General features: G+C 55.9%; 1 protein-coding gene and 1 pseudogene across 1 annotated transcript in view; one reads left to right on the plus strand and one right to left on the minus strand.

Annotated features, from left to right (window-relative positions):
- WDR45 (WD repeat domain 45) overlaps positions 1-14124 on the plus strand; it is a 50463-nt gene extending 36339 nt beyond the window's left edge. The window contains 2 exon segments of the mRNA XM_075835337.1: positions 11872-12017; positions 12098-14124. Coding sequence (XP_075691452.1) covers positions 11872-12017; positions 12098-12207 — 256 coding nt within the window. The 3' untranslated portion in view covers positions 12208-14124.
- Positions 14125-17270: 3146 nt separating this feature from the next.
- Positions 17271-17370, minus strand: LOC142660096 (U6 spliceosomal RNA; annotated as a pseudogene).
- Positions 17371-25489: the final 8119 nt, after the last annotated feature.

Raw genomic sequence — 25489 nt, forward strand, 5'->3', positions numbered from 1 at the left:
CACACGCCCCAACCCACCCATCCACACACACGCCCCCAACCCCCCCATCCACACACACGCCCCCAACCCCACACACGCCCCAACCCACCACACAGGCCCCCAACCCCCCCCCCCCCCCATCCACACACACGCCCCCCAACCACACACAGGCCCCCCAACCCCACACACGCCCCCCAACCCCACACACGCCCCCAACCACACACACGCCCCCAACCCCCCCATCCACACACACGCCCCCCATCCCCACACACGCCCCCCATCCCACACACACGCCCCCCATCCACACACACGCCCCAACCACACAGGCCCCCAACCCCCCCCCCATCCACACACACGCCCCCAACCACACAGGCCCCCAACCCCACACACGCCCCCAACCCCCAACCACACACGCCCCCATCCCCCCCAACCCCACACACGCCCCAACCCACCACACACGCCCCCAACCCCCAACCACACACACACGCCCCCAACCCCACACACGCCCCCAACCACACAGGCCCCCCAACCCCACACACGCCCCCCAACCCCACACACGCCCCCAACCACACAGGCCCCCAACCACACAGGCCCCCAACCACACACACGCCCCCAACCCCACAGGCCCCCAACCCCCCCCCCATCCACACACACGCCCCCAACCACACAGGCCCCCAACCCCACACACACGCCCCCAACCCCACACACACGCCCCCAACCCCACAGGCCCCCAACCCCCCCCATCCACACACACGCCCCCAACCCCACACGCCCCCAACCACACAGGCCCCCCAACCCCCCCCCCCATCCACACAGGCCCCCAACCCCCAACCACACACACACACGCCCCCAACCCCACACACACGCCCCCAACCACACAGGCCCCCAACCCCCCCCCATCCACACACACGCGCCCCCAACCACACAGGCCCCCAACCCCCCCCATCCACACACACGCCCCCAACCCCACACAGGCCCCCAACCCCACACACGCCCCCAACCACACACGCCCCCATCCCCCCATCCACACACACGCCCCCAACCCCCCATCCACACACACCCCCAACCCCCCCATCCACACACACGCCCCCAACCCCCAACCACACACGCCCCCATCCCCCCCACCCCCCCATCCACACACGCCCCCCATCCCACACACACGCCCCCCAACCCCACACACACACGCCCCCAACCCCCCCATCCACACACACGCCCCCAACCACACAGGCCCCCCAACCCCACACACGCCCCCAACCCCACACAGGCCCCCAACCCCACACACGCCCCCAACCACCCACACGCCCCCATCCGCCCCCATCCGCCCCCAACCCCACACACACGCCCCCAACCACCCCCATCCACACAGGCCCCCAACCCCCCCCATCCACACACACGCGCCCCCAACCACACAGGCCCCCAACCCCCCCCCCATCCACACACGCCCCCAACCCCACACACGCCCCCAACCCCCAACCACACACACACGCCCCCAACCACACAGGCCCCCAACCCCCCCCCCCCCATCCACACACACGCCCCCATCCACACAGGCCCCCAACCACACACACACGCCCCCAACCACACACACGCCCCCAACCACACAGGCCCCCAACCACACACACGCCCCCCCATCCACACGCCCCCAACCCCACACGCCCCCAACCCCCAACCACACACACGCCCCCATACACACAGGCCCCCCATCCCCACACACGCCCCCAACCCCACACGCCCCCAACCCCCAACCACACACACGCCCCCCCATCCACACACACGCCCCCAACCACCCACACGCCCCCAACCACACACACACGCCCCCCCCATCCCCACGACCCCAACCACACACACGCCCCCCCCATCCCCACGACCCCAACTACACACACGCCCCCCATCCCCCCCCCAACCCCACACGCCCCCAACCCCACACACACGCCCCCAACCACACAGGCCCCCAACCCCCCCCCACACACACGCCCCCAACCACACACACGCCCCCAACCCCACACACACGCCCCCAACCCCACACACGCCCCCAACCACACAGGCCCCCAACCCCCCCCCATCCACACACACGCCCCCATACACACAGGCCCCCCAACCCCACACACGCCCCCAACCCCACACGCCCCCAACCCCCAACCACACACACGCCCCCATACACACAGGCCCCCCATCCCCACACACGCCCCCAACCCCACACGCCCCCAACCCCCAACCACACACACGCCCCCAACCCCACACACGCCCCCAACCCCACACGCCCCCAACCACACACACGCCCCCATACACACAGGCCCCCAACCCCCAACCACACACACGCCCCCCCATCCACACACACGCCCCCAACCCCACACGCCCCCAACCCCCAACCACACACACGCCCCCCCATCCACACACACGCCCCAACCACCCACACGCCCCCATCCGCCCCAACCCCACACACACGCCCCCAACCCCACACACGCCCCCAACCCCACACACGCCCCCAACCCCACACACGCCCCCAACCCCACACACGCCCCCAACCCCACACACGCCCCCAACCCCACACACGCCCCCAACCCCACACACGCCCCCAACCCCACACACGCCCCCAACCCCACACACGCCCCCAACCCCACAGGCCCCCATCCACACACACGCCCCCAACCCCACAGGCCCCCAACCCCCCCCCCATCCACACACACGCCCCCATCCCCACACACGCCCCCAACCCCACACACACGCCCCCAACCCCACACACACGCCCCCAACCCCACAGGCCCCCAACCCCCCCCATCCACACACACGCCCCCAACCCCACACGCCCCCAACCACACAGGCCCCCCAACCCCCCCCCCCATCCACACAGGCCCCCAACCCCCAACCACACACACACACGCCCCCAACCCCACACACACGCCCCCAACCACACAGGCCCCCAACCCCCCCCCATCCACACACACGCGCCCCCAACCACACAGGCCCCCAACCCCCCCCCATCCACACACACGCCCCCAACCCCACACAGGCCCCCAACCCCACACACGCCCCCATCCCCCCATCCACACACATGCCCCCAACCCCCCCATCCACACACACGCCCCCAACCACACACACGCCCCCAACCCCCCCATCCACACACACGCCCCCAACCCCCCCATCCACACACACGCCCCCAACCCCACACACGCCCCAACCCACCACACAGGCCCCCAACCCCCCCCCCCCATCCACACACACGCCCCCCAACCACACACACGCCCCCAACCACACAGGCCCCCCAACCCCACACACGCCCCCAACCACACACACGCCCCCAACCCCCCCATCCACACACACGCCCCCCATCCCCACACACGCCCCCCATCCCCACACACGCCCCCCATCCCACACACACGCCCCCCATCCACACACACGCCCCCAACCACACAGGCCCCCAACCCCCCCCCCATCCACACACACGCCCCCAACCACACAGGCCCCCAACCCCACACACGCCCCAACCCACCACACACGCCCCCAACCCCCAACCACACACACACGCCCCCAACCCCACACACGCCCCCAACCACACAGGCCCCCCAACCCCACACACGCCCCCAACCCACACACGCCCCCAACCACACAGGCCCCCAACCACACACACGCCCCCAACCCCACAGGCCCCCAACCCCCCCCCCATCCACACACACGCCCCCCATCCCCACACACGCCCCCAACCCCACACACACGCCCCCAACCCCACACACACGCCCCCAACCCCACACACACGCCCCCAACCCCACAGGCCCCCAACCCCCCCCATCCACACACACGCCCCCAACCCCACACGCCCCCAACCACACAGGCCCCCCAACCCCCCCCCCATCCACACAGGCCCCCAACCCCCCCATCCACACACACGCCCCCAACCACACAGGCCCCAACCCCCCCCCATCCACACACGCGCCCCCAACCACACAGGCCCCCAACCCCCCCCCATCCACACACACGCCCCCAACCCCACACACGCCCCCAACCACACACGCCCCCATCCCCCCCATCCACACACACGCCCCCAACCCCACACACGCCCCCAACCACACAGGCCCCCAACCACACAGGCCCCCAACCACACACACGCCCCCAACCCCACAGGCCCCCAACCCCCCCCCCATCCACACACACGCCCCCCATCCCCACACACGCCCCCAACCCCACACACACGCCCCCAACCCCACACACACGCCCCCAACCCCACAGGCCCCCAACCCCCCCCATCCACACACACGCCCCCAACCCCACACGCCCCCAACCACACAGGCCCCCCAACCCCCCCCCCATCCACACAGGCCCCCAACCCCCAACCACACACACGCCCCCAACCCCACACACACGCCCCCAACCACACAGGCCCCCAACCCCCCCCCATCCACACACACGCGCCCCCAACCACACAGGCCCCCAACCCCCCCCCATCCACACACACGCCCCCAACCCCACACAGGCCCCCAACCCCACACACGCCCCCAACCACACACGCCCCCATCCCCCCCATCCACACACATGCCCCCAACCCCCCCATCCACACACACGCCCCCAACCACACACACGCCCCCAACCCCCCCATCCACACACACGCCCCCAACCCCCCCATCCACACACACGCCCCCAACCCCACACACGCCCCAACCCACCACACAGGCCCCCAACCCCCCCCCCCCCCATCCACACACACGCCCCCCAACCACACACACGCCCCCAACCACACAGGCCCCCCAACCCCACACACGCCCCCCAACCCCACACACGCCCCCAACCACACACACGCCCCCAACCCCCCCATCCACACACACGCCCCCCATCCCCACACACGCCCCCCATCCCACACACACGCCCCCCATCCACACACACGCCCCCAACCACACAGGCCCCCAACCCCCCCCCATCCACACACACGCCCCCAACCACACAGGCCCCCAACCCCACACACGCCCCCAACCCCCAACCACACACGCCCCCATCCCCCCCAACCCCACACACGCCCCAACCCACCACACACGCCCCCAACCCCCCAACCACACACACACGCCCCCAACCCCACACACGCCCCCAACCACACAGGCCCCCCAACCCCACACACGCCCCCAACCCCACACACGCCCCCAACCACACAGGCCCCCAACCACACAGGCCCCCAACCACACACACGCCCCCAACCCCACAGGCCCCCAACCCCCCCCCCATCCACACACACGCCCCCAACCACACAGGCCCCCAACCCCACACACACGCCCCCAACCCCACACACACGCCCCCAACCCCACAGGCCCCCAACCCCCCCCATCCACACACACGCCCCCAACCCCACACGCCCCCAACCACACAGGCCCCCCAACCCCCCCCCCCATCCACACAGGCCCCCAACCCCCAACCACACACACACACGCCCCCAACCCCACACACACGCCCCCAACCACACAGGCCCCCAACCCCCCCCCATCCACACACACGCGCCCCCAACCACACAGGCCCCCAACCCCCCCCCATCCACACACACGCCCCCAACCCCACACAGGCCCCCAACCCCACACACGCCCCCAACCACACACGCCCCCATCCCCCCCATCCACACACACGCCCCCAACCCCCCATCCACACACACCCCCAACCCCCCCCATCCACACACACGCCCCCAACCCCCAACCACACACGCCCCCATCCCCCCCACCCCCCCATCCACACACGCCCCCCATCCCACACACACGCCCCCCAACCCCACACACACACGCCCCCAACCCCCCCATCCACACACACGCCCCCCAACCACACAGGCCCCCAACCCCACACACGCCCCCAACCCCACACAGGCCCCCAACCCCACACACGCCCCCAACCACCCACACGCCCCCATCCGCCCCCATCCGCCCCCAACCCCACACACACGCCCCCAACCACCCCCATCCACACAGGCCCCCAACCCCCCCCATCCACACACACGCGCCCCCAACCACACAGGCCCCCAACCCCCCCCCCATCCACACACGCCCCCAACCCCACACACGCCCCCAACCCCCAACCACACACACACGCCCCCAACCACACAGGCCCCCAACCCCCCCCCCCCCATCCACACACACGCCCCCATCCACACAGGCCCCCAACCACACACACACGCCCCCAACCACACACACGCCCCCAACCCCACACGCCCCCAACCCCCAACCACACACACGCCCCCATACACACAGGCCCCCCATCCCCACACACGCCCCAACCCCACACGCCCCCAACCCCCAACCACACACACGCCCCCCCATCCACACACACGCCCCCAACCACCCACACGCCCCCAACCACACACACACGCCCCCCCCATCCCCACGACCCCAACCACACACACGCCCCCCCCATCCCCACGACCCCAACTACACACACGCCCCCCATCCCCCCCCAACCCCACACGCCCCCAACCCCACACACACGCCCCCAACCACACAGGCCCCCAACCCCCCCCCACACACACGCCCCCAACCACACACACGCCCCCAACCCCACACACACGCCCCCAACCCCACACACGCCCCCAACCACACAGGCCCCCAACCCCCCCCCCATCCACACACACGCCCCCATACACACAGGCCCCCCAACCCCACACACGCCCCCAACCCCACACGCCCCCAACCCCCAACCACACACACGCCCCCATACACACAGGCCCCCCATCCCCACACACGCCCCCAACCCCACACGCCCCCAACCCCCAACCCCACACACGCCCCCAACCCCACACACGCCCCCAACCCCACACACGCCCCCAACCCCACACGCCCCCAACCACACACACGCCCCCATACACACAGGCCCCCAACCCCCAACCACACACACGCCCCCCCATCCACACACACGCCCCCAACCCCACACGCCCCCAACCCCCAACCACACACACGCCCCCCCATCCACACACACGCCCCCAACCACCCACACGCCCCCATCCGCCCCAACCCCACACACACGCCCCCAACCCCACACACGCCCCCAACCCCACACACGCCCCCAACCCCACACACGCCCCCAACCCCACACACGCCCCCAACCCCACACACGCCCCCAACCCCACACACGCCCCCAACCCCACACACGCCCCCAACCCCACACACGCCCCCAACCCCACACACGCCCCCAACCCCACAGGCCCCCATCCACACACACGCCCCCAACCCCACAGGCCCCCAACCCCCCCCCATCCACACACACGCCCCCCATCCCCACACACGCCCCCAACCCCACACACACGCCCCCAACCCCACACACACGCCCCCAACCCCACAGGCCCCCAACCCCCCCATCCACACACACGCCCCCAACCCCACACGCCCCCAACCACACAGGCCCCCAACCCCCCCCCCCATCCACACAGGCCCCCAACCCCCAACCACACACACACACGCCCCCAACCCCACACACACGCCCCCAACCACACAGGCCCCCAACCCCCCCCCATCCACACACACGCGCCCCCAACCACACAGGCCCCCAACCCCCCCCCATCCACACACACGCCCCCAACCCCACACAGGCCCCCAACCCCACACACGCCCCCATCCCCCCCATCCACACACATGCCCCCAACCCCCCCATCCACACACACGCCCCCAACCACACACACGCCCCCAACCCCCCCATCCACACACACGCCCCCAACCCCACACACGCCCCAACCCACCACACAGGCCCCCAACCCCCCCCCCCCCATCCACACACACGCCCCCCAACCACACACACGCCCCCAACCACACAGGCCCCCCAACCCCACACACGCCCCCAACCACACACACGCCCCCAACCCCCCCATCCACACACACGCCCCCCATCCCCACACACGCCCCCCATCCCCACACACGCCCCCCATCCCACACACACGCCCCCATCCACACACACGCCCCCAACCACACAGGCCCCCAACCCCCCCCCCATCCACACACGCCCCCAACCACACAGGCCCCCAACCCACACACGCCCCAACCCACCACACACGCCCCCAACCCCCAACCACACACACACGCCCCCAACCCCACACACGCCCCCAACCACACAGGCCCCCCAACCCCACACACGCCCCCAACCCCACACACGCCCCCAACCACACAGGCCCCCAACCACACAGGCCCCCAACCACACACGCCCCCAACCCCACAGGCCCCCAACCCCCCCCCCATCCACACACACGCCCCCCATCCCCACACACGCCCCCAACCCCACACACCGCCCCCAACCCCACACACACGCCCCCAACCCCACAGGCCCCCAACCCCCCCCATCCACACACACGCCCCCAACCCCACACGCCCCCAACCACACAGGCCCCCCAACCCCCCCCCCCATCCACACAGGCCCCCAACCCCCCCATCCACACACACGCCCCCAACCACACAGGCCCCCAACCCCCCCCCATCCACACACGCGCCCCCAACCACACAGGCCCCCAACCCCCCCCCATCCACACACACGCCCCCAACCCCACACACGCCCCCAACCACACACGCCCCCATCCCCCCCATCCACACACACGCCCCCAACCCCCCATCCACACACACCCCCAACCCCCCCATCCACACACACGCCCCCAACCCCCAACCACACACGCCCCCATCCCCCCACCCCCCCATCCACACACGCCCCCCATCCCACACACACGCCCCCCAACCCCACACACACACGCCCCCAACCCCCCCATCCACACACACGCCCCCAACCACACAGGCCCCCCAACCCCACACACGCCCCCAACCCCACACAGGCCCCCAACCCCACACACGCCCCCAACCACCCACACGCCCCCATCCGCCCCCATCCGCCCCCAACCCCACACACACGCCCCCAACCACCCCCATCCACACAGGCCCCAACCCCCCCCATCCACACACACGCGCCCCCAACCACACAGGCCCCCAACCCCCCCCCCATCCACACACGCCCCCAACCCCACACACGCCCCCAACCCCCAACCACACACACACGCCCCCAACCACACAGGCCCCCAACCCCCCCCCCCCCATCCACACACACGCCCCCATCCACACAGGCCCCCAACCACACACACACGCCCCCAACCACACACACGCCCCCAACCCCACACGCCCCCAACCCCCAACCACACACACGCCCCCCCATCCACACACACGCCCCCAACCACCCACACGCCCCCAACCACACACACACGCCCCCCCCATCCCCACGACCCCAACCACACACACGCCCCCCCCATCCCCACGACCCCAACTACACACACGCCCCCCATCCCCCCCCCAACCCCACACGCCCCCAACCCCACACACACGCCCCCAACCACACAGGCCCCCAACCCCCCCCCACACACACGCCCCCAACCCCACACACACGCCCCCAACCCCACACACGCCCCCAACCACACAGGCCCCCAACCCCCCCCCATCCACACACACGCCCCCATACACACAGGCCCCCCAACCCCCAACCACACACACGCCCCCATACACACAGGCCCCCCATCCCCACACACGCCCCCAACCCCACACGCCCCCAACCCCCAACCCCACACACGCCCCCAACCCCACACACGCCCCCAACCCCACACACGCCCCCAACCCCACACACGCCCCCAACCCCACACGCCCCCAACCCCACACACGCCCCCAACCCCACACGCCCCCAACCCCCAACCACACACACGCCCCCATACACACAGGCCCCCAACCCCCAACCACACACACGCCCCCCCATCCACACACACGCCCCCAACCACCCACACGCCCCCATCCGCCCCAACCCCACACACACGCCCCCAACCCCACACACGCCCCCAACCCCACACACGCCCCCAACCCCACACACGCCCCAACCCACCACACACGCCCCCCACGACCCCAACTACACACACGCCCCCCATCCCCCCCCCAACCCCACACGCCCCCAACCCCCCCCCCATCCACACACACGCCCCCCCATCCCCACACACGCCCCCCCATCCCCACACACGCCCCCCCATCCCCACACACGCCCCCCATCCCCACACACGCCCCCAACCCCCCCCAACCACACACACGCCCATCCCCACACACGCCCCCCATCCCCACACACGCCCCCCAACCCCACACACACACGCCCCCAACCCCCCCATCCACACACACGCCCCCAACCACACAGGCCCCCAACCCCCCCCCATCCACACACACGCCCCCAACCACACAGGCCCCCAACCCCACACACGCCCCCAACCCCCAACCACACACGCCCCCATCCCCCCCCATCCACACACACGCCCCCATCCCCCCCCATCCACACACACGCCCCCATCCCCCCCAACCCCACACACGCCCCAACCCACCACACAGGCCCCCAACCCCCCCCCCCATCCACACACACGCCCCCCAACCACACACACGCCCCCAACCCCACAGGCCCCCAACCCCCCCCCCCCCATCCACACACACGCCCCCCATCCCCACACACGCCCCCAACCCCACACACGCCCCCAACCCCACAGGCCCCCAACCCCCCCATCCACACACACGCCCCCAACCCCACACGCCCCCCAACCCCCCCCCCCCATCCACACAGGCCCCCCATCCCCACACACGCCCCCAACCCCACACGCCCCCAACCCCCAACCACACACACGCCCCCAACCCCACACACGCCCCCAACCCCCAACCCCACACACGCCCCCAACCCCACACACGCCCCCAACCCCACACACGCCCCCAACCCCACACACGCCCCCAACCCCACAGGCCCCCAACCCCCCCCCATCCACACACACGCCCCCCATCCCACACACACGCCCCCCATCCCACACACACGCCCCCAACCCCCCCCCATCCACACACACGCCCCCCATCCCCACACACGCCCCCAACCCCACACACACACGCCCCCCATCCCACACACACGCCCCCAACCCCACACACACACGCCCCCCATCCCACACACACGCCCCCCATCCCACACACACGCCCCCCATCCCCCAACCACACAGGCCCCCAACCCCACACACGCCCCCCATCCCCACACACGCCCCCAACCACACAGGCCCCCAACCCCCCCCCATCCACACACACGCCCCCAACCCCCAACCACACACGCCCCCATCCCCCCCATCCACACACACGCCCCCAACCCCACACGCCCCCAACCACACAGGCCCCCAACCACACACACGCCCCCAACCCCCAACCACACACAGGCCCCCCCCATACCTACCTGGATAAATACAAACCAAATTATTGGACCATACCACTGTTCTAAAGTTCTAAAGTATAGTGTGTGCTGATGCATTTATCTATAATCCTATTGTGTTGATCCAGAGGAAGGCAAAAACCCCCATGAAGTGGATGCCAATTGCTTCATTAGGGGAAAAATTCCTCCCCGACTCCAAATATGGCAATCAGAATAAATCCCTGGATCAACATCCCATCTCCAGAATCAAGTAATTTACAGTATATTTTTCAATAAAGTGAAGGAATACCCTAATATATACAGAAATATTCATCTAGTCAGGTAAAATAATCATATTTCACTCAGGACAACTATAGTGTCACCATCCCCTGCACCCACCACTATGATGGTTAGGCCTGATACAGACACGGTCTGTTTTTTTGCAGCTGTAATTAACACTTCTCGCAGAAGTGTTTAGCAACTGATGCATGAAAAACAGTTTTTAAAAAATCGACTTAAATAAACAAACGGATCAAAATAGGACATGCAGTGAGTTGCACACACACTGCATGAAAAAACAGACATATAATACGCTCGTCTGAATAATTCCTAATGCGCATGTTTGCCGATGATTTTGTACGATGTACACGCCTACAATCTTTGCTCCTACAACACAGCACTGAATTATTTCTAAACGCCTTAAATAAAAATGCAATTTTCATTACAATTCAGGTTGGCACGCGTTGGTAAAGTTGGTCCCATGATCGGTCAGTATGTTGATTCACAGTGGAGTTTAGCCAGTTTCACAGTGCCAGCAGAGTCTGCCTGTATCTGTGCCTTTGGCAAAAACACTTCTAAGAATGTGAATTCTGTCATAGGTGAGATTGATTTTACTTCGCTTCACGCAGCACACCTCACCCCAATAATGATTAGCAATAACCCTCTTCTTCTTTTGCAGCGGTCTGTGTGGATGGAACATTTCACAAATACGTCTTTACTCCAGAAGGGAACTGTAATCGCGAAGCTTTTGATGTATATTTGGATATCTGTGATGATGACATTTTTTGAGCTGCTTGTCAAGTGACTGTCCCCCTATGCTGAAACCTGTTTGGAACCAATATATGACTAAATCTTTCTATCGTCTATGGGAGACAAATACAAAGATTAATGTACAATAATTGTTCTTTTTCTGAATTACATATGTATTGCTCCTTAAGGAAAACATCTTCCATCATCATCAATAACCTCGGGTCCCTGCTGACATCTTTTTGTATTAAAAGTTTAATACATGTCCTGTTTATATGGCATACATGTCTGTGTAATGGGTGTAGACATTTATGGCATATCCACAGGATAGCATATCCACAGGATAGCCACGCCTATAGAGAGCGGCAGTCACCCATATGTTCTAGGCGTCCCCACACCATATGAAACAGGGGCTGGACACATATCTACAGAATATGCCAATATACAGCCAGACATTTATGATAATCTCCCTGTATAAACAGGAAGATAAGCTGCTGACATAATGGAAATGTATGGGAGATACTATCGTCGCAATAATTGGTTATGTACAGGGATGAGCAATCATTGCTCCTTATAAAAGGAGCAAACTAGGGCAGATAAACAAGCTGTCTCGGCGATGATTTTCTTAGGGTCCTTTTACAGGGCCCAATATGGACGAATTTGTAAAAAACCCAATCTCAAGTAAGCTTTAAATTGAAATCTACCCCTTTTCCTTATGAACATGTACCTAGTTTTATTAATATTTTATTCCTTCAGTGGCTGGAAGGAATTGTCACATGGCCTACTGCAATGCAAAGAAACACAGAGGTGATGGTCACCTCACTAGGGAAAGCAGCACATTGCATAAGTAAAATAATGATTTAACCCCCTCCCGAAATTGCTATATATAGAGGTTGGGTTGGGGGGAGTATAGAGCAGGCTCATGGGCTGAGCCCGCTCCAGAATGAGCGTGTCGGCTGTGTGAAACAGACGACACTTCATTGTAACGAAGAGGATCCCGCAGTCAATAGCGATCGCAACATCTAAGTCGTTAGAAACAGGAGGCCAGCCCCTGTGACGTTGCATCGCGCCAGTCCCCACAATGCAATTGCAGGGTGCTGATGCTTGGCGTGGCAGACTGGGGGACTAATAAAGGCCCCCAGGTCTGCCATCTTTGTACTCCTTCGGCAGACTACTCCATAAATTGTGCATGTCGGCTGTATGTTAGGCGACACTTCACTGCGACAAGCCTGTTCATTTAAGCCCCTAGATGGCGACCACTGCCTCTAAGCCATAAGGAAAAGGGGACGGCCCCCAGCCTGTTGGCACCCCGTAATCACATTGCGGGGGAGACCAATGGTTGCCATGGCAGCCCAGGGGCCTAATAAAGGTCCTACGTCTGCCTTCTTTCTACCCCTATTAAGCCCTGCCAGAGGACTGTAACTAACCATAATCCATGGGGACTAAAAAAAAACAAAACAGGAAAAAAAACAAAACCCTTTAGCATGCCCCCTTCTTCTTCACCAGTGTTTCCCCCCCATAAGATATATTGACTGGTATCAGCGTGTCCGTAAGTTTTGTCTTTTTATTTTCAAAGGTATGTAAAATGTCTACCAGTGTGTTTGGTGCAACTTTATAAATACTTTTGGAGATACAGCTGCTTAGCACAATATTCAGCTGCTTTGTATCCTGTATACAAAGCAGCTCTATCTCCAAAAGTTACAAAAAATATAAAAAGTATTTAAAAAATTGCACCACACACACTGACCAACATTTGTATTAAAAAAAACACCTGCATGGTGAATACAGTGTAAAAAACAGTGGTTGACTTTTTTTTTTTTTAGTCAGCTAATTTAGCACCAAAATTTTTTTATAAAAAGTGATCAAAAAGTTGAATGTACTCCATGATACCAACAAAAACAACTTACCATGCAAAAAAAAAAAAAAGCCCTAACGCCACTCATTCAACAAAAAATAAAACCGTTGTGTACGGCGTAGGTGTACCAATACTTTTGACCATATAGTGTATGTATAGAACTAAGCGTTTTATGTTTGAAATGCCAACCCAAGCAGTCAAAAGCCTTTTCAGCATCAAGACTAAGCAAGAGGGCTGAATCCGATTGTTAGCTACATCATTTAGAACAAAAATACGCCTCGTGATATTGACACGACAAGGATCAAGTTGGTTTTGTTCCCTATGTATAAGAGGGTAGCCAAACAAATGATTCGCCAAAATACGGATGTAAATCTTTAAGTCAGAATTCAAGAGGGCTATGGGCCTATTACTAACGCAATCTTGGGGGTCTTTACACGGTTTAGGGTTAAGGGTAATGTTGGCGTGAAGCATAGTGATGAGGGATAGGTGAACCTTCTCAGAGGGAGTTTTAACAATGCGAGGAGTCGGGGAGAAGCTCAGCTTGATAAGTTTTATATAAAAGATAGCCTGATGGATTTATCTATTTTTTGATGGCATTAAGCAGCTCTTCAGGCAATTAATGGAGAAGACGGCCTCCGATGAAAGCGCGTGCAGGTTGCAGGAGAGAAGATAAGCACGTATACATCCTGCACGCTTAACAAGATTAGCTGGGAGGAAAGCGAAGAGTAGAATAGTAGGTGCAGAAAAGGGCAGAGATTTCCTTAGGGAAGATATCAGAGGTAGCCTGACCAATCTTTAATTGTCTGCGGAGACTGAGCAAGAGTGCGTTCCCACAAGAGTCTAGCTCGGACAGTATGGGCCTTATTACCCTTTTCGTAATAGCGCTGCTTAGACTAAGAAGGCAGTGCTCTACTTTACGATTAGCTAGATCTTTCAGTTGTTCCCTGGCCTCGATCAACCGGCGCAACAAAGAAATAAAGGAACAAATCATTTAGATTTAGGCCTCATTCACACGAGCGTATCAGATTCACGCGCCTGAAAACCGCGAGTGAATCTGGTCCGTGTGTTACGTTATGCATAGGTGTTTATTCACGCACTCGCAAAGCACATCCTTATTTATTTTTTTATTATTATTTTCAATTGAATTGATGGGTAAATCACGCACAGCACACGGATGTGCATCTCTGTGCTGTCTGTGGTTTTCACACACACATTGACTTCAATGGGCGCGTAGGTACGTGATACTGCATGTCCCATATTGGTGCGTTGAGTTTTACGCAGCGGACTCTCGATGCGTGAAAAATCACGCATGTGTGAACGGCCCCATTGAAATCAATGGGTCCGTGTGCTGTACGTTGTTTCCACGCACAGCACACGGACGTGATTCACGCTCGTGTGAATGAGGCCTTAAGGTATCTGCCAAGAGTCGTGAACTCTTGTGCTTAAGCACAGCGACCTTTTTAAGAAAGGGTGCAAAGGCAATACACTGACCTTGCGGCACGGTTAGATGGGCTTCCCATAAAGTAAACAAAGAGGAGATATAGTGTTCATTCTGATTAAAGTACGTCAAAATGTGATTTCTGATAGCATCCCTAGAAACGGGGCTTTTAAGTTGCCTAGAGGGAGGGTGAGAGAGGGAAAGGACTACAGGAGCATGGTCAAACCAAGAAATGTATTCGATATGGGCTTTACAGAGCAAACGAAGGACAAGACTATTTCCAAAAAAAAAACAACCAATCTGGTATGGATATTACAAGTGTGTGTAAAAACAATTAAACAATCATGCAAATTGTTAAAACGCCACAGGTCATAGAGCAGGAGCACGTGTCAACTTGCATTTGTATCACCCTCCCTTCCCTCACCACCCCTTTTCTCTTCTGTACCCCTTCCTGAAAAAGTGGGAAATTTCAATAAAAACTTGTTTGAAAAAAACAAAGAAAGGCTGGACTGGGTCTGAGTAGGGGAATAGGAATGTTAATGTCACCGCCAACAATCCAAGCTGCTGTAGACAAGGCCCACAAACGAGAAAATAACAGTTGAAGAAAGAGAAGTTGAGATAAATTGAGAGCATAAACATGACATAAAACAAGGGTTTGGCCATATACAGTTCCTCCAAGGATGATAAACCTGAGGGTCAATATGAAGTAACAATTATAATCTGACATGCAAGGGATAGTAGAATAGCAACTCCCGCTCTACGGCAGTCGTATGTGGTTGATTAATCTGTGGGGAAATAGTGGTGGACAAATTGAAAAGTACCCAATTGTTCACAGTGGGTCTCCTGCAAAAAAAAAAAGCTACAACAGTTCAAAGATCTCCAAGTTCCCGTAGAGCAAGGTGTCGTTTTGTGTTGGAATTCAGGCCATTGTCATTGAGGGGGACACGCCTAATAACCACTGTTAAAGAGGCTCTGTCACCAGATTTTGCAACCCCAATCTCGTATTGCAGCAGATCGGCGCTGCAATGTAGATAAGAGTAACGTTGTTTTTTTTCAAAAACGAGCATTTTTGGCCAAGTTATGACCATTTTTATATTTATGCAAATGAGGCTTTCTAAAGTACAACTGGGCGTGTTTAAAGTAAAAGTACAACTGGCCATGTATTATGTGCGTACATCGGGGCGTTTTTACTTCTTTTACTAGCTGGGCGTTGTGAATGGGAGTGTATGATGCTGACGAATCAGCATCATCCACTTCTCTTCGTTACCACCCAGCTTCCACCAGAGCCTCTTTAAACTCACCCAATCCAGAATTGAAATGGGTAAGTCTGCCAGACATGCAGTAAATACCTGTAAAAACGAAAAGAGAAGGGAAGAGAGGCAGAAGACACAAACAATACAAGACAAACAATTAAACAAAAAAAGCCACAAAAAGAGAAGTATATCCAAAAAGCAGGCCTGCTACAGGGAAGTCATCCTCTACCAACGAAATGAAACCCAGGAGGGGAAACAATCAGTAAAGCCCTTAGAATCAGAGGGAAGTTCAGGAGTTCACATTGTCGTCGGGTTTGACTTGTACAACATTCACCTCTGATGGTCACCCTTCCTGCAAAAGAATAACATATTCAAAAGATAAACAAACAATTTGGCTAGAATATTAATAGGACAGTGAAAAAGCCCAAGGGAAAAAAGGCAGGTTACATAAACTATCAAATTCAAAGAGGACTATCTGCGGGTAAAAGAACGCGAATATGGAGGTCGACGTCTCTTGGCACTCGCCGTCTCCAAGACCTGCTGTAGGGGGCGGAGGCCCGAAAATATGGAACGTTTCACTAATTTGTCATCCTTGCGCAGGGGCCATGCTCATATCCCTGCATCATTACAATTTTAGTATATAAACTGCCAAAGCAGGCACTTTCTTTTATTCTCAGTTGTCTTTGAGATAGTGAGCAGATCCTAAATACGATCAGGTCTCCTCTGCAAGGGCTGGATTTTGATTGACATCAGGAAGTGGACAGCGAATCCCAGGAAGTGAGACACCTAGTGGCAGTAACTTCACACTGAATTTTCATGGATAAAGTAACTACATTTTAACAGTAAGTACATGATAAAGTTGATCTATATCAGGTATATCATTAGAGTAGCACAAGTGATTTTAAAAGCTAGCGTCCATTTAATAAATTAGGTGCATATGAGGCTGCCAGCGCGCCAACAATGAAAATCTACGCCATCCATGAGCTGGAATATATTTTCGCCAGTTTCAGGCTGCATGTGGCCCTACCCCTCACATTTTTCTGTGAATACTCACTGTAAAACCCTTTTCGCGTCCAGTTCATTGGGGGACACAGACCGTGAATATATTCTGTTTACACTAGGAGGCCCTCCTACAGTATATACCCCACCTACAGATTATTCAGTCTATCCGTAAGCAGTAGGAGAAGCAGAGCAAGCCTCATGAATAACCACCCAAATTCATCGAGCGATAGGAGCAGCCAACCCTTCCCTGTTTATCCTCCGGGAGAATAAACAGATTCCGATCGCTGAAAAGAAGCAGTGAGACCCAAGTCCGCAAGGCACAAATAATATCTAGATTGTTAAGAGAATGCTCCCTCAAATGATTGTTCCGCCATCCTTTTGCCGGTCTCCCAATCTTCTCGTTAAAGTGAAAGGCAGACTCGACCATAGCCATATAGGAGGGCACCATAGAGGCACTGCCTAATCCTGATTAAGAGTCAAGAATGGAGAAGAGCCGCCAGTTTGGAGACCCTCCGGATGGAACTTACGGACAATGTAAACCACTTGCCAAGACAGAAGGCGAAAACTCTCGAGAACTGCCGAGAAATCTCATACAAAGGCAAAGAGAGATCGGTGAGGCCATCCGCAAGGACCGCACTCCGTTCTGTAGAACAGACAATCGACGAGAGCGTTCCTTCCCCAGGAAAGTTTGAGTGTCAAATGCCAAGTCCAGGAAGGTAATTGTCTGGGAGGGGGACAGACAAGACTTGGAGCGGTTGACTATCCAGCCAAATAGGGACAAGGTATCCAGAGTGATCTGGAGAACAGCCACGTTGTCCTCTCTGGTAGGGAATTTATTAACTTTTCATGCAGGTACGGTACGGGGTGATCGTACTCCTTAGGCCAGGGGTGTTTCGATCACCATAGACAGGATTTTGGTGTAAACTCTCAGGGATGTTGCCCGTCCAAACGGAAGAACTACACACTGGCAATGTTTAGGAGTTACCGCAAAGCACAGGCAGTGCTGGTGCGATTGACAAATGGGAACATGTAAGTACGCGTCCTTGATATCCACCAAGGAAAGAAACTCCTTGTTCGATGGAGGCGATGACCAAACGGTGCGATTCCATGCGGAAATGGCGGACCTGGCAATACGCGCTGAGACGCCTAAGGTACATCCTTTTTTGGGACAACAAACTGGTTGGAGTAATACCCCTGAAATCTTGGATTCTTCAGGGAATCATCATCCCTGTAAACTCCAGATCAGAAAAACGATTGCTCAAAAAAAGGCAGCCGCTCTGGAGGGACACTAAGCGATAGCGAACTTTTAGAAATGCTTGGAGGAAGGCTGGTAAATTAAATTTTTTATCCCGAGGATAATACGCAGGTGTCCGAAATGTGGGAATGCTAGATGACCTTGCAAAACAGAAGCCTGCCCCCCCACAAAAACCTTCAGGCAGAGCTGGGCTCAGTCTTCCCAGTCTTGACAGTCTGAGGCCGCGGGCTCTAGTATGGGGCTTTAAAGGAAGGCTTGGTCTTAGGGTCCTGGTAGGATGGCGGTCTGAAAACGGAATGCTGGATAACCCACAAAAGGACCAAAAAATTTTCTTAGCAGGGGCGACACTTTTGACTATGCTCGCCTATTCTAGAACACGTTTTCCACATGTGGCTTCAAAGATGATTTCTTCAAGCCAGAACCCAAAAACGGAAGTGCAGTTAAAAAACCAACTGGATGTTGTGTATGCGATCAACACTTCAGCCAGGCTGTTCTGCGGATAGCGATGAAAGCAGAAGCAAATTCTTCCTGAGAAGCTCCGGAGAGGAGACCGTAACGAATTTGTAAAAGACTCCACGCTTCGATACAGAGGGTCTCAGAACGTAGTTGCGTCTACCATAGGTAAGGTAGTGTGACAACTGGCAGGTATGTGGACCCACTTGGCCACTCCGCCGTCACGGAGCAGCTGCTGATCAACTAAGTCAATGGCAGTCAGTGTCGTGAAAGTAGCTGGAAAGTCAGAAGTGGATTTGAGCCGGACAATCAGAGGAAGCCGGCTTGTACAGGACAATAGAACTTGGCCAGGACACTGGACAGGAGTACTGCAGTCGTCACGGATACTGGACTTGGCTCGGGCACAGATAGTAAAGTCATCACGAACACTTGACTTAGCACAGGCACCGGACACAGATACTGGATACCATTTGCAACACAAACACTGGGAAGACACAACATTGCTCAGGCACTAGGGCAGGTCAGACTATATAGCCCAGGGTGTACAGGGATATAATCAGTCGACTACGCTATTTATTCCGTCAAAACGACGGAACCCTTGCACAACGGAGACAAATGGAAACCATTGGCACCGTATCCGTCACCATTGAAATCAATGGTAATGGAAACCTATAGTTTCCATCTGTTTCAGTCAGGGCTCCGTTCCGACGGAAAGCTTCGACGGAACGTCGCCCTGACGCTTGTGAACGAAGCCTAAGACCGACACTAAGCTAACACTGATTAACTCAGTAGGTGGGGTATATGATGTAGGAGGGGCAAAACTTTTTACATTTTTAGTGTCAGGCCTCCTAGTGGCAACAGCATATACCCAGGTTCTGTTTCCCCAAATGTAATGAACGAGAAAATACAAAAGTCACAAAAGGATTACCAAAAAATCAAAAAAACATAAAACGCATTTATGGATGACCACAGGTACATGCCCAGTTTATGCGCCGGTTATGGATGTTTACTACTATGCGGATTTAAGGGTGTCTTCCAGCCGATAGGTGATAAATGTTATCGGCTAGGGTTGATGCAAGCATCCAATTAATGGGGTCATAATAAATGTTATATATTTGAATGTTCTTTAGCATACTTAAACTGCAGGTAATGGGAAGTACTGAATTCGTGATCAGCAGTCACTGTCTAGCATATAACATGGGTGAATAAAAGATAAATCCCTGGCTTTTGCTGCACCTTTTACCTTTGTTTGGTTTTCTAACAGGGTGACATTCAATAATAGAACCCCCCCCCCCCCCATTAAAAAATATTTAAAAATACTTGTTAAATGGACACTTAACTTTTCAAAAAACTTATGCTAATCTAATAGTATAGATCAACTTTGTAATTTACTTACTTGTAGTTTTATCCATGCAAAAGATGTCTGAAGTTACTGCCACTAGATGTCTCCCTTTCTGTGATCTGCAGTCCACCCCGAATGTCAAGCCAAACCCGTTCCTAGCTACATAGGGACGGACTGCAGGAGGTGTGGGGAGGGGGGTGTATGTTCACTGCCTGACAATAGAAGTCTATGGAGGGGGAGGAGAAAGATACAGACACGCTTGTTATACAACTCTATAGAGAGGGGTGGGGGGAGCACAGTGAGAAAGATACACACAGACATGAAGCAGGATTTATATCTCACCCCAGATGTGTAAAAAATGTGAGAACAGGATTCTTCTCTATGTGTGCGGTGTGTAATAGACATGATAGCAGTTAGGCTCTGCCCACTAGTTCATAGACAGTTGACAATTAGAGACAGAGCCTCAAGCCGCTAGCAAATGCCATATACAAGTCTTATAATGGCCAGAAATAGTTATGCCTCATGTACACACATGACAGCTTATTCTGAAAAGTCACCTGAAATTTAGGTACACTTAGGCCTCATGCACACGACCGTATTTTTTCCCACCCGTAAATACTGGCGTAAATACGGGTCCGGTGTCACACGTATTCCACCCGTTTTGCACCAGTATTTACGAACCCGTGCCCGTAAATATGGGTCCGGTGTCACCCGTATTCCACCCGTATTTACGGGCACGTTTTTGGCGGCAAAATAGCACTGCACTAATCGGCAGCCCCTTCTCTCTATCAGTGCAGGATAGAGAGAAGGGACAGCCTTTTCTGTAATAAAAGTTAAAGAAATTCATACTTACCCGCCGTTGTCTTGGTGACGCGTCCCTCTCTTCACATCCAGCCCGACATCCCTGGATGACGCGGCAGTCCATGTGACCGCTGCAGCCTGTGATTGACCTGTGATTGGCTGCAGCGGTCACATGGCCTGAAACGTCATCCAGGACGTCGGGCCGGATGTCGAGAGGGACGCGTCAACAAGGCAACGGGCGAGAGACCGGACTGGAGGAAGCAGGAAGTTGTCGGTAAGTATGAAAGTCTTTTATTTTTATTTTTTACAGGTTTATACTGATCGGTAGTCACTGTCCAGGGTGCTGAAAGAGTTACTGCCGATCAGTTAACTCTTTCAGCTCCCTGGACAGTGACTATTTACTGACGTCGCTTAGCAACGCTGCCGTAATGACGGGTGCACACATGTAGCCACCCGTCATTACGAGAGCTCCATAGACTTCTATGGACTGTCCGTGCCGTTATCACGGCCTGAAATAGGTCATGTTCTATCTTTTTCAACGGCACGGGCACCTTCCCGTGAGAAAACGGGAAGGCACCCGTCGCCAATAGAAGTCTATGAGCCCGTTATTAGGGGTCGTAATTACGACCCGTAATAACGGGAGTTTTTACGGTCGTGTGCATGAGGCCTAACTTCTTAAAGGGCTATTCCCAACAGTAGTAGTGAATGGCAGTTACAGAAGCAGCGTAGCATGCGAGCTATGTTGTTTCCGTAACTACAATTAAATGCTATAAAACTTACGTACACAGCGTAGCTCCGCGAGTTGCACTGTTTACGTAACTCCCGGCCATATAACGTTTTTCATGGTCGGAAAACACCTCATTCAGCCGCAACACACAGCGGCTGAACGGGATTTAGGGGGCCCCGTTCTAGAAATAGATGCGGGTCCCAGCTCTGACATATATGACATATCCTGTGGATGTCTCAAATGTCTCTCGTGGGAAAACCCCTTTAGGCTATGTTCACACAGAGTTTTTTGATGCGGAAAACGCGCCGCAAAACTCGTCAAAAATGGCCCAAAAATGCCTCCCATTGATTTCAATGGGAGGCGGAGGCGTCTTTTTACCGCTCGCGGGAGAAAGATGGGACATGCCCTATCTTCAGGTGTTTACGCCTCTGACCTCCCATTGACATCAATGGGAGGCAGAGAAAGCGTATTTCGCAGCGTTTTATGCCCGCGGCGCTCAATGGCCGCGGGCGAAAATCGGCGTGCAGGGAGAGGAAAATCTGCCTCAAACTTCCAAACGGAATTTTGAGGCAGAATTTCCGCCTGCAAAAAAACTCTGTGTGAACATAGCCTAAAAGAAGAACACTACTTCACAGGCTGAAAACGTGGGTGCAGCGTCCAAAGGTCCCAACCACCTTTGAATTCTGATTTGGAGACCCGACTTCTATGATCTCTGGGTGACTACTCCCGCTTGGCTTTCCTGGACTAGAGCAGGAAATATCTGGAGATTTTACCCATTAGTTATGGGTTCTATCCATAAGTTATTCATTTTTGGGGGAGTTCTCCCTTAAAGTGTACCTGACTTTTCAGTATAAGCTGTCATATGTGTGTAAATGAGGAATAATAACAACACTATTTCTGGCAATTATATGTATAACATATGGAATTGTATGTCTTCTGTACATAGCACACAGTGAGCAGGATTCTCCTTTTCCCTCCTTTCTATCATCTGTATATATATTGAAGCTGTAGCAGCATAGATGAGATTATACAGCAATAATTAGTATTGCAGCTAAGAATCCAGTACTGGGGTGACATATAACACTTACCAGAAGCTGCAGCACGTCTGTCTGTGTCTCTTACTCGTCTTTTGCTCCCCCCTCCATAAACTTATTTTGGAAGGCAATGAAGAATCACACCAACACATCCTGCTCTGTAACTAAAAAAATGAATTTTGTTTGACGACAGGGGGTTAACAGCAGATTGAAGGAAGGGAGACGTGGCAGTAACTTCACACAGAATTTGCATGAATAAAACAACTACATTTTAACATTAAGTAAATGATAAAGTTGGTCTATATCCGGTATATACGATTAGATTAGCATAAGTTGTTTAACACATTACTGTCCATTTAAGTTGCGGGAGGGTAAATAACAAAGAGAAAAAAATAATCACATTTTAAAACTTCAGGCAAAAGTAGGATTCTTTTGAGTACTCTTCGTAAAATCCTTTTCTCATCCACTCTATTGGGGGGGGGGGGGACACAGACTGTGGGTATATGCTGTTGACACTAGGAGGCGTTACAATTAGAATAAAATAAGCGTTGGCCCGTCCTACAGTATATAACCCTCCTACAGGCATTGAGCTAGTTAGTCTGTACAGAAGCACTAGGAGGAGCAGAGCACTCGGATATAGAACAATATCACACCCATAGAAGAAAACCATGTCCGACGAAAAACTTTATGAACTTCATAACAAAAATGGGTGGGACTATGTCCCCCAATGGACTGGACGAGAAAAGGATTTTACGTACTCAAAAAATACTATTTTCTTATTCGTTTCATTGGGGTAGACAGACCATGGAACATCCCAGAGAAGTCCACATGGGTGGGAACTGAAAGTAAGCATCTGCTCCACAGAAGCCCGCAACATCTAGCAAACAAGGGAAGCATCTGCGGAAGCAAAGTTATGCATCTTATAGAATTAGGTGAGCATGTGCAAAGAAAACCAGGCAGGTGATTATTCAGAGAGAGAAAGGAGTAGGCAACACTGTGAAAGAGAATTTTGAATTCTGCCAGCAGATTTTCACATCAAGGGCTCCACATTCATGTGTGGTGGTGCTCAGCAATCAAGGAAGCAGTAATCACATTAGCAAGAATGGGAGAGGAAGATGAAAAAGCGGCATTCACCCACGAAGGTAAAAACTTATTTTAATGTGGCAAAGCAAAGGAGGACAAAGCAGACTGCCAACAAGGTTACAGCCTGTTTCGCGATATGTAGCGCTACTACGGACCTATAAACAATGATGCAACTGGCGTACTTTAAATAGGCCGCCCTGCATCGTTAAGCAAACAATGTAAACCAATAGAAATGAGAGCAGGGCACAGTGCCCCTGAACCTACCTATCAGAAGACCCAACCCTAACTGTCAAATGACTGTGCTGTGACGTGGCGGCACCAGAAGCCCCAACGCGCATGCGCAACAGCAGGATTGCTCATAGCGCATGTGCGATGGCGCGCCCGGCGCGTCACAGCGGGGTGGGTTGGAATAAACTCTTGGCATTTAAGCAGATGGATGCCAAGTAATTAGCATGCAGAGGAGTTAAAGGAAAGACCAACGACAACTTGGCATACCCCGAACACTTCAAATGACGCCCACGGAGGATGGGCCCGTCAGAGCTCCAACCCCACACCCCTATACGATAATCACAATATTGGGAAGGTAGTAATTCTGTCTGCAATACTATATACGATGAGCCAAATGGTAGGGTTTCCTTTGATGGGCATACCTTATTCACATGGAGTCCTTTATTAAAAGGGACAAGTCCAAATGTAAAATTTAAAATGGACTTGTCCCTTTTAATAAAGGACTCCATGTCCGTTAAATAGGACTCCTATTTAAAGTACGCCAGTTGCATCATTGTTTATAGGTCTGTAGAAGCGATACATAGCGCAGAACCGGCTATAACCTTGTTGGCAGTCTGCTTTGTCCTCCCTTGCTTTGCCACATTAAAAGAAATTTATCCCATCGTGGGTGAGTGCCACTTTTTCATCTTCCTCTCCCATTCTTTACATCCAGGTAGGTGCCTTGCAGAGCTGAAGAGCCAAACCCTGATAGGTGCTTCCTGGGCTGTGCATCAGAATAGTGGAATAAGCCGTAATCCAGAACAGGGATTCCTTGCCTTTGAGCCATTAGACCTCACGAATAGCCAACCGCAGC

This window comes from Rhinoderma darwinii, chromosome 8 (genome assembly GCF_050947455.1).
Source record: "Rhinoderma darwinii isolate aRhiDar2 chromosome 8, aRhiDar2.hap1, whole genome shotgun sequence".
In the NCBI taxonomy this organism is placed as follows: Eukaryota; Metazoa; Chordata; class Amphibia; order Anura; family Rhinodermatidae; genus Rhinoderma; species Rhinoderma darwinii.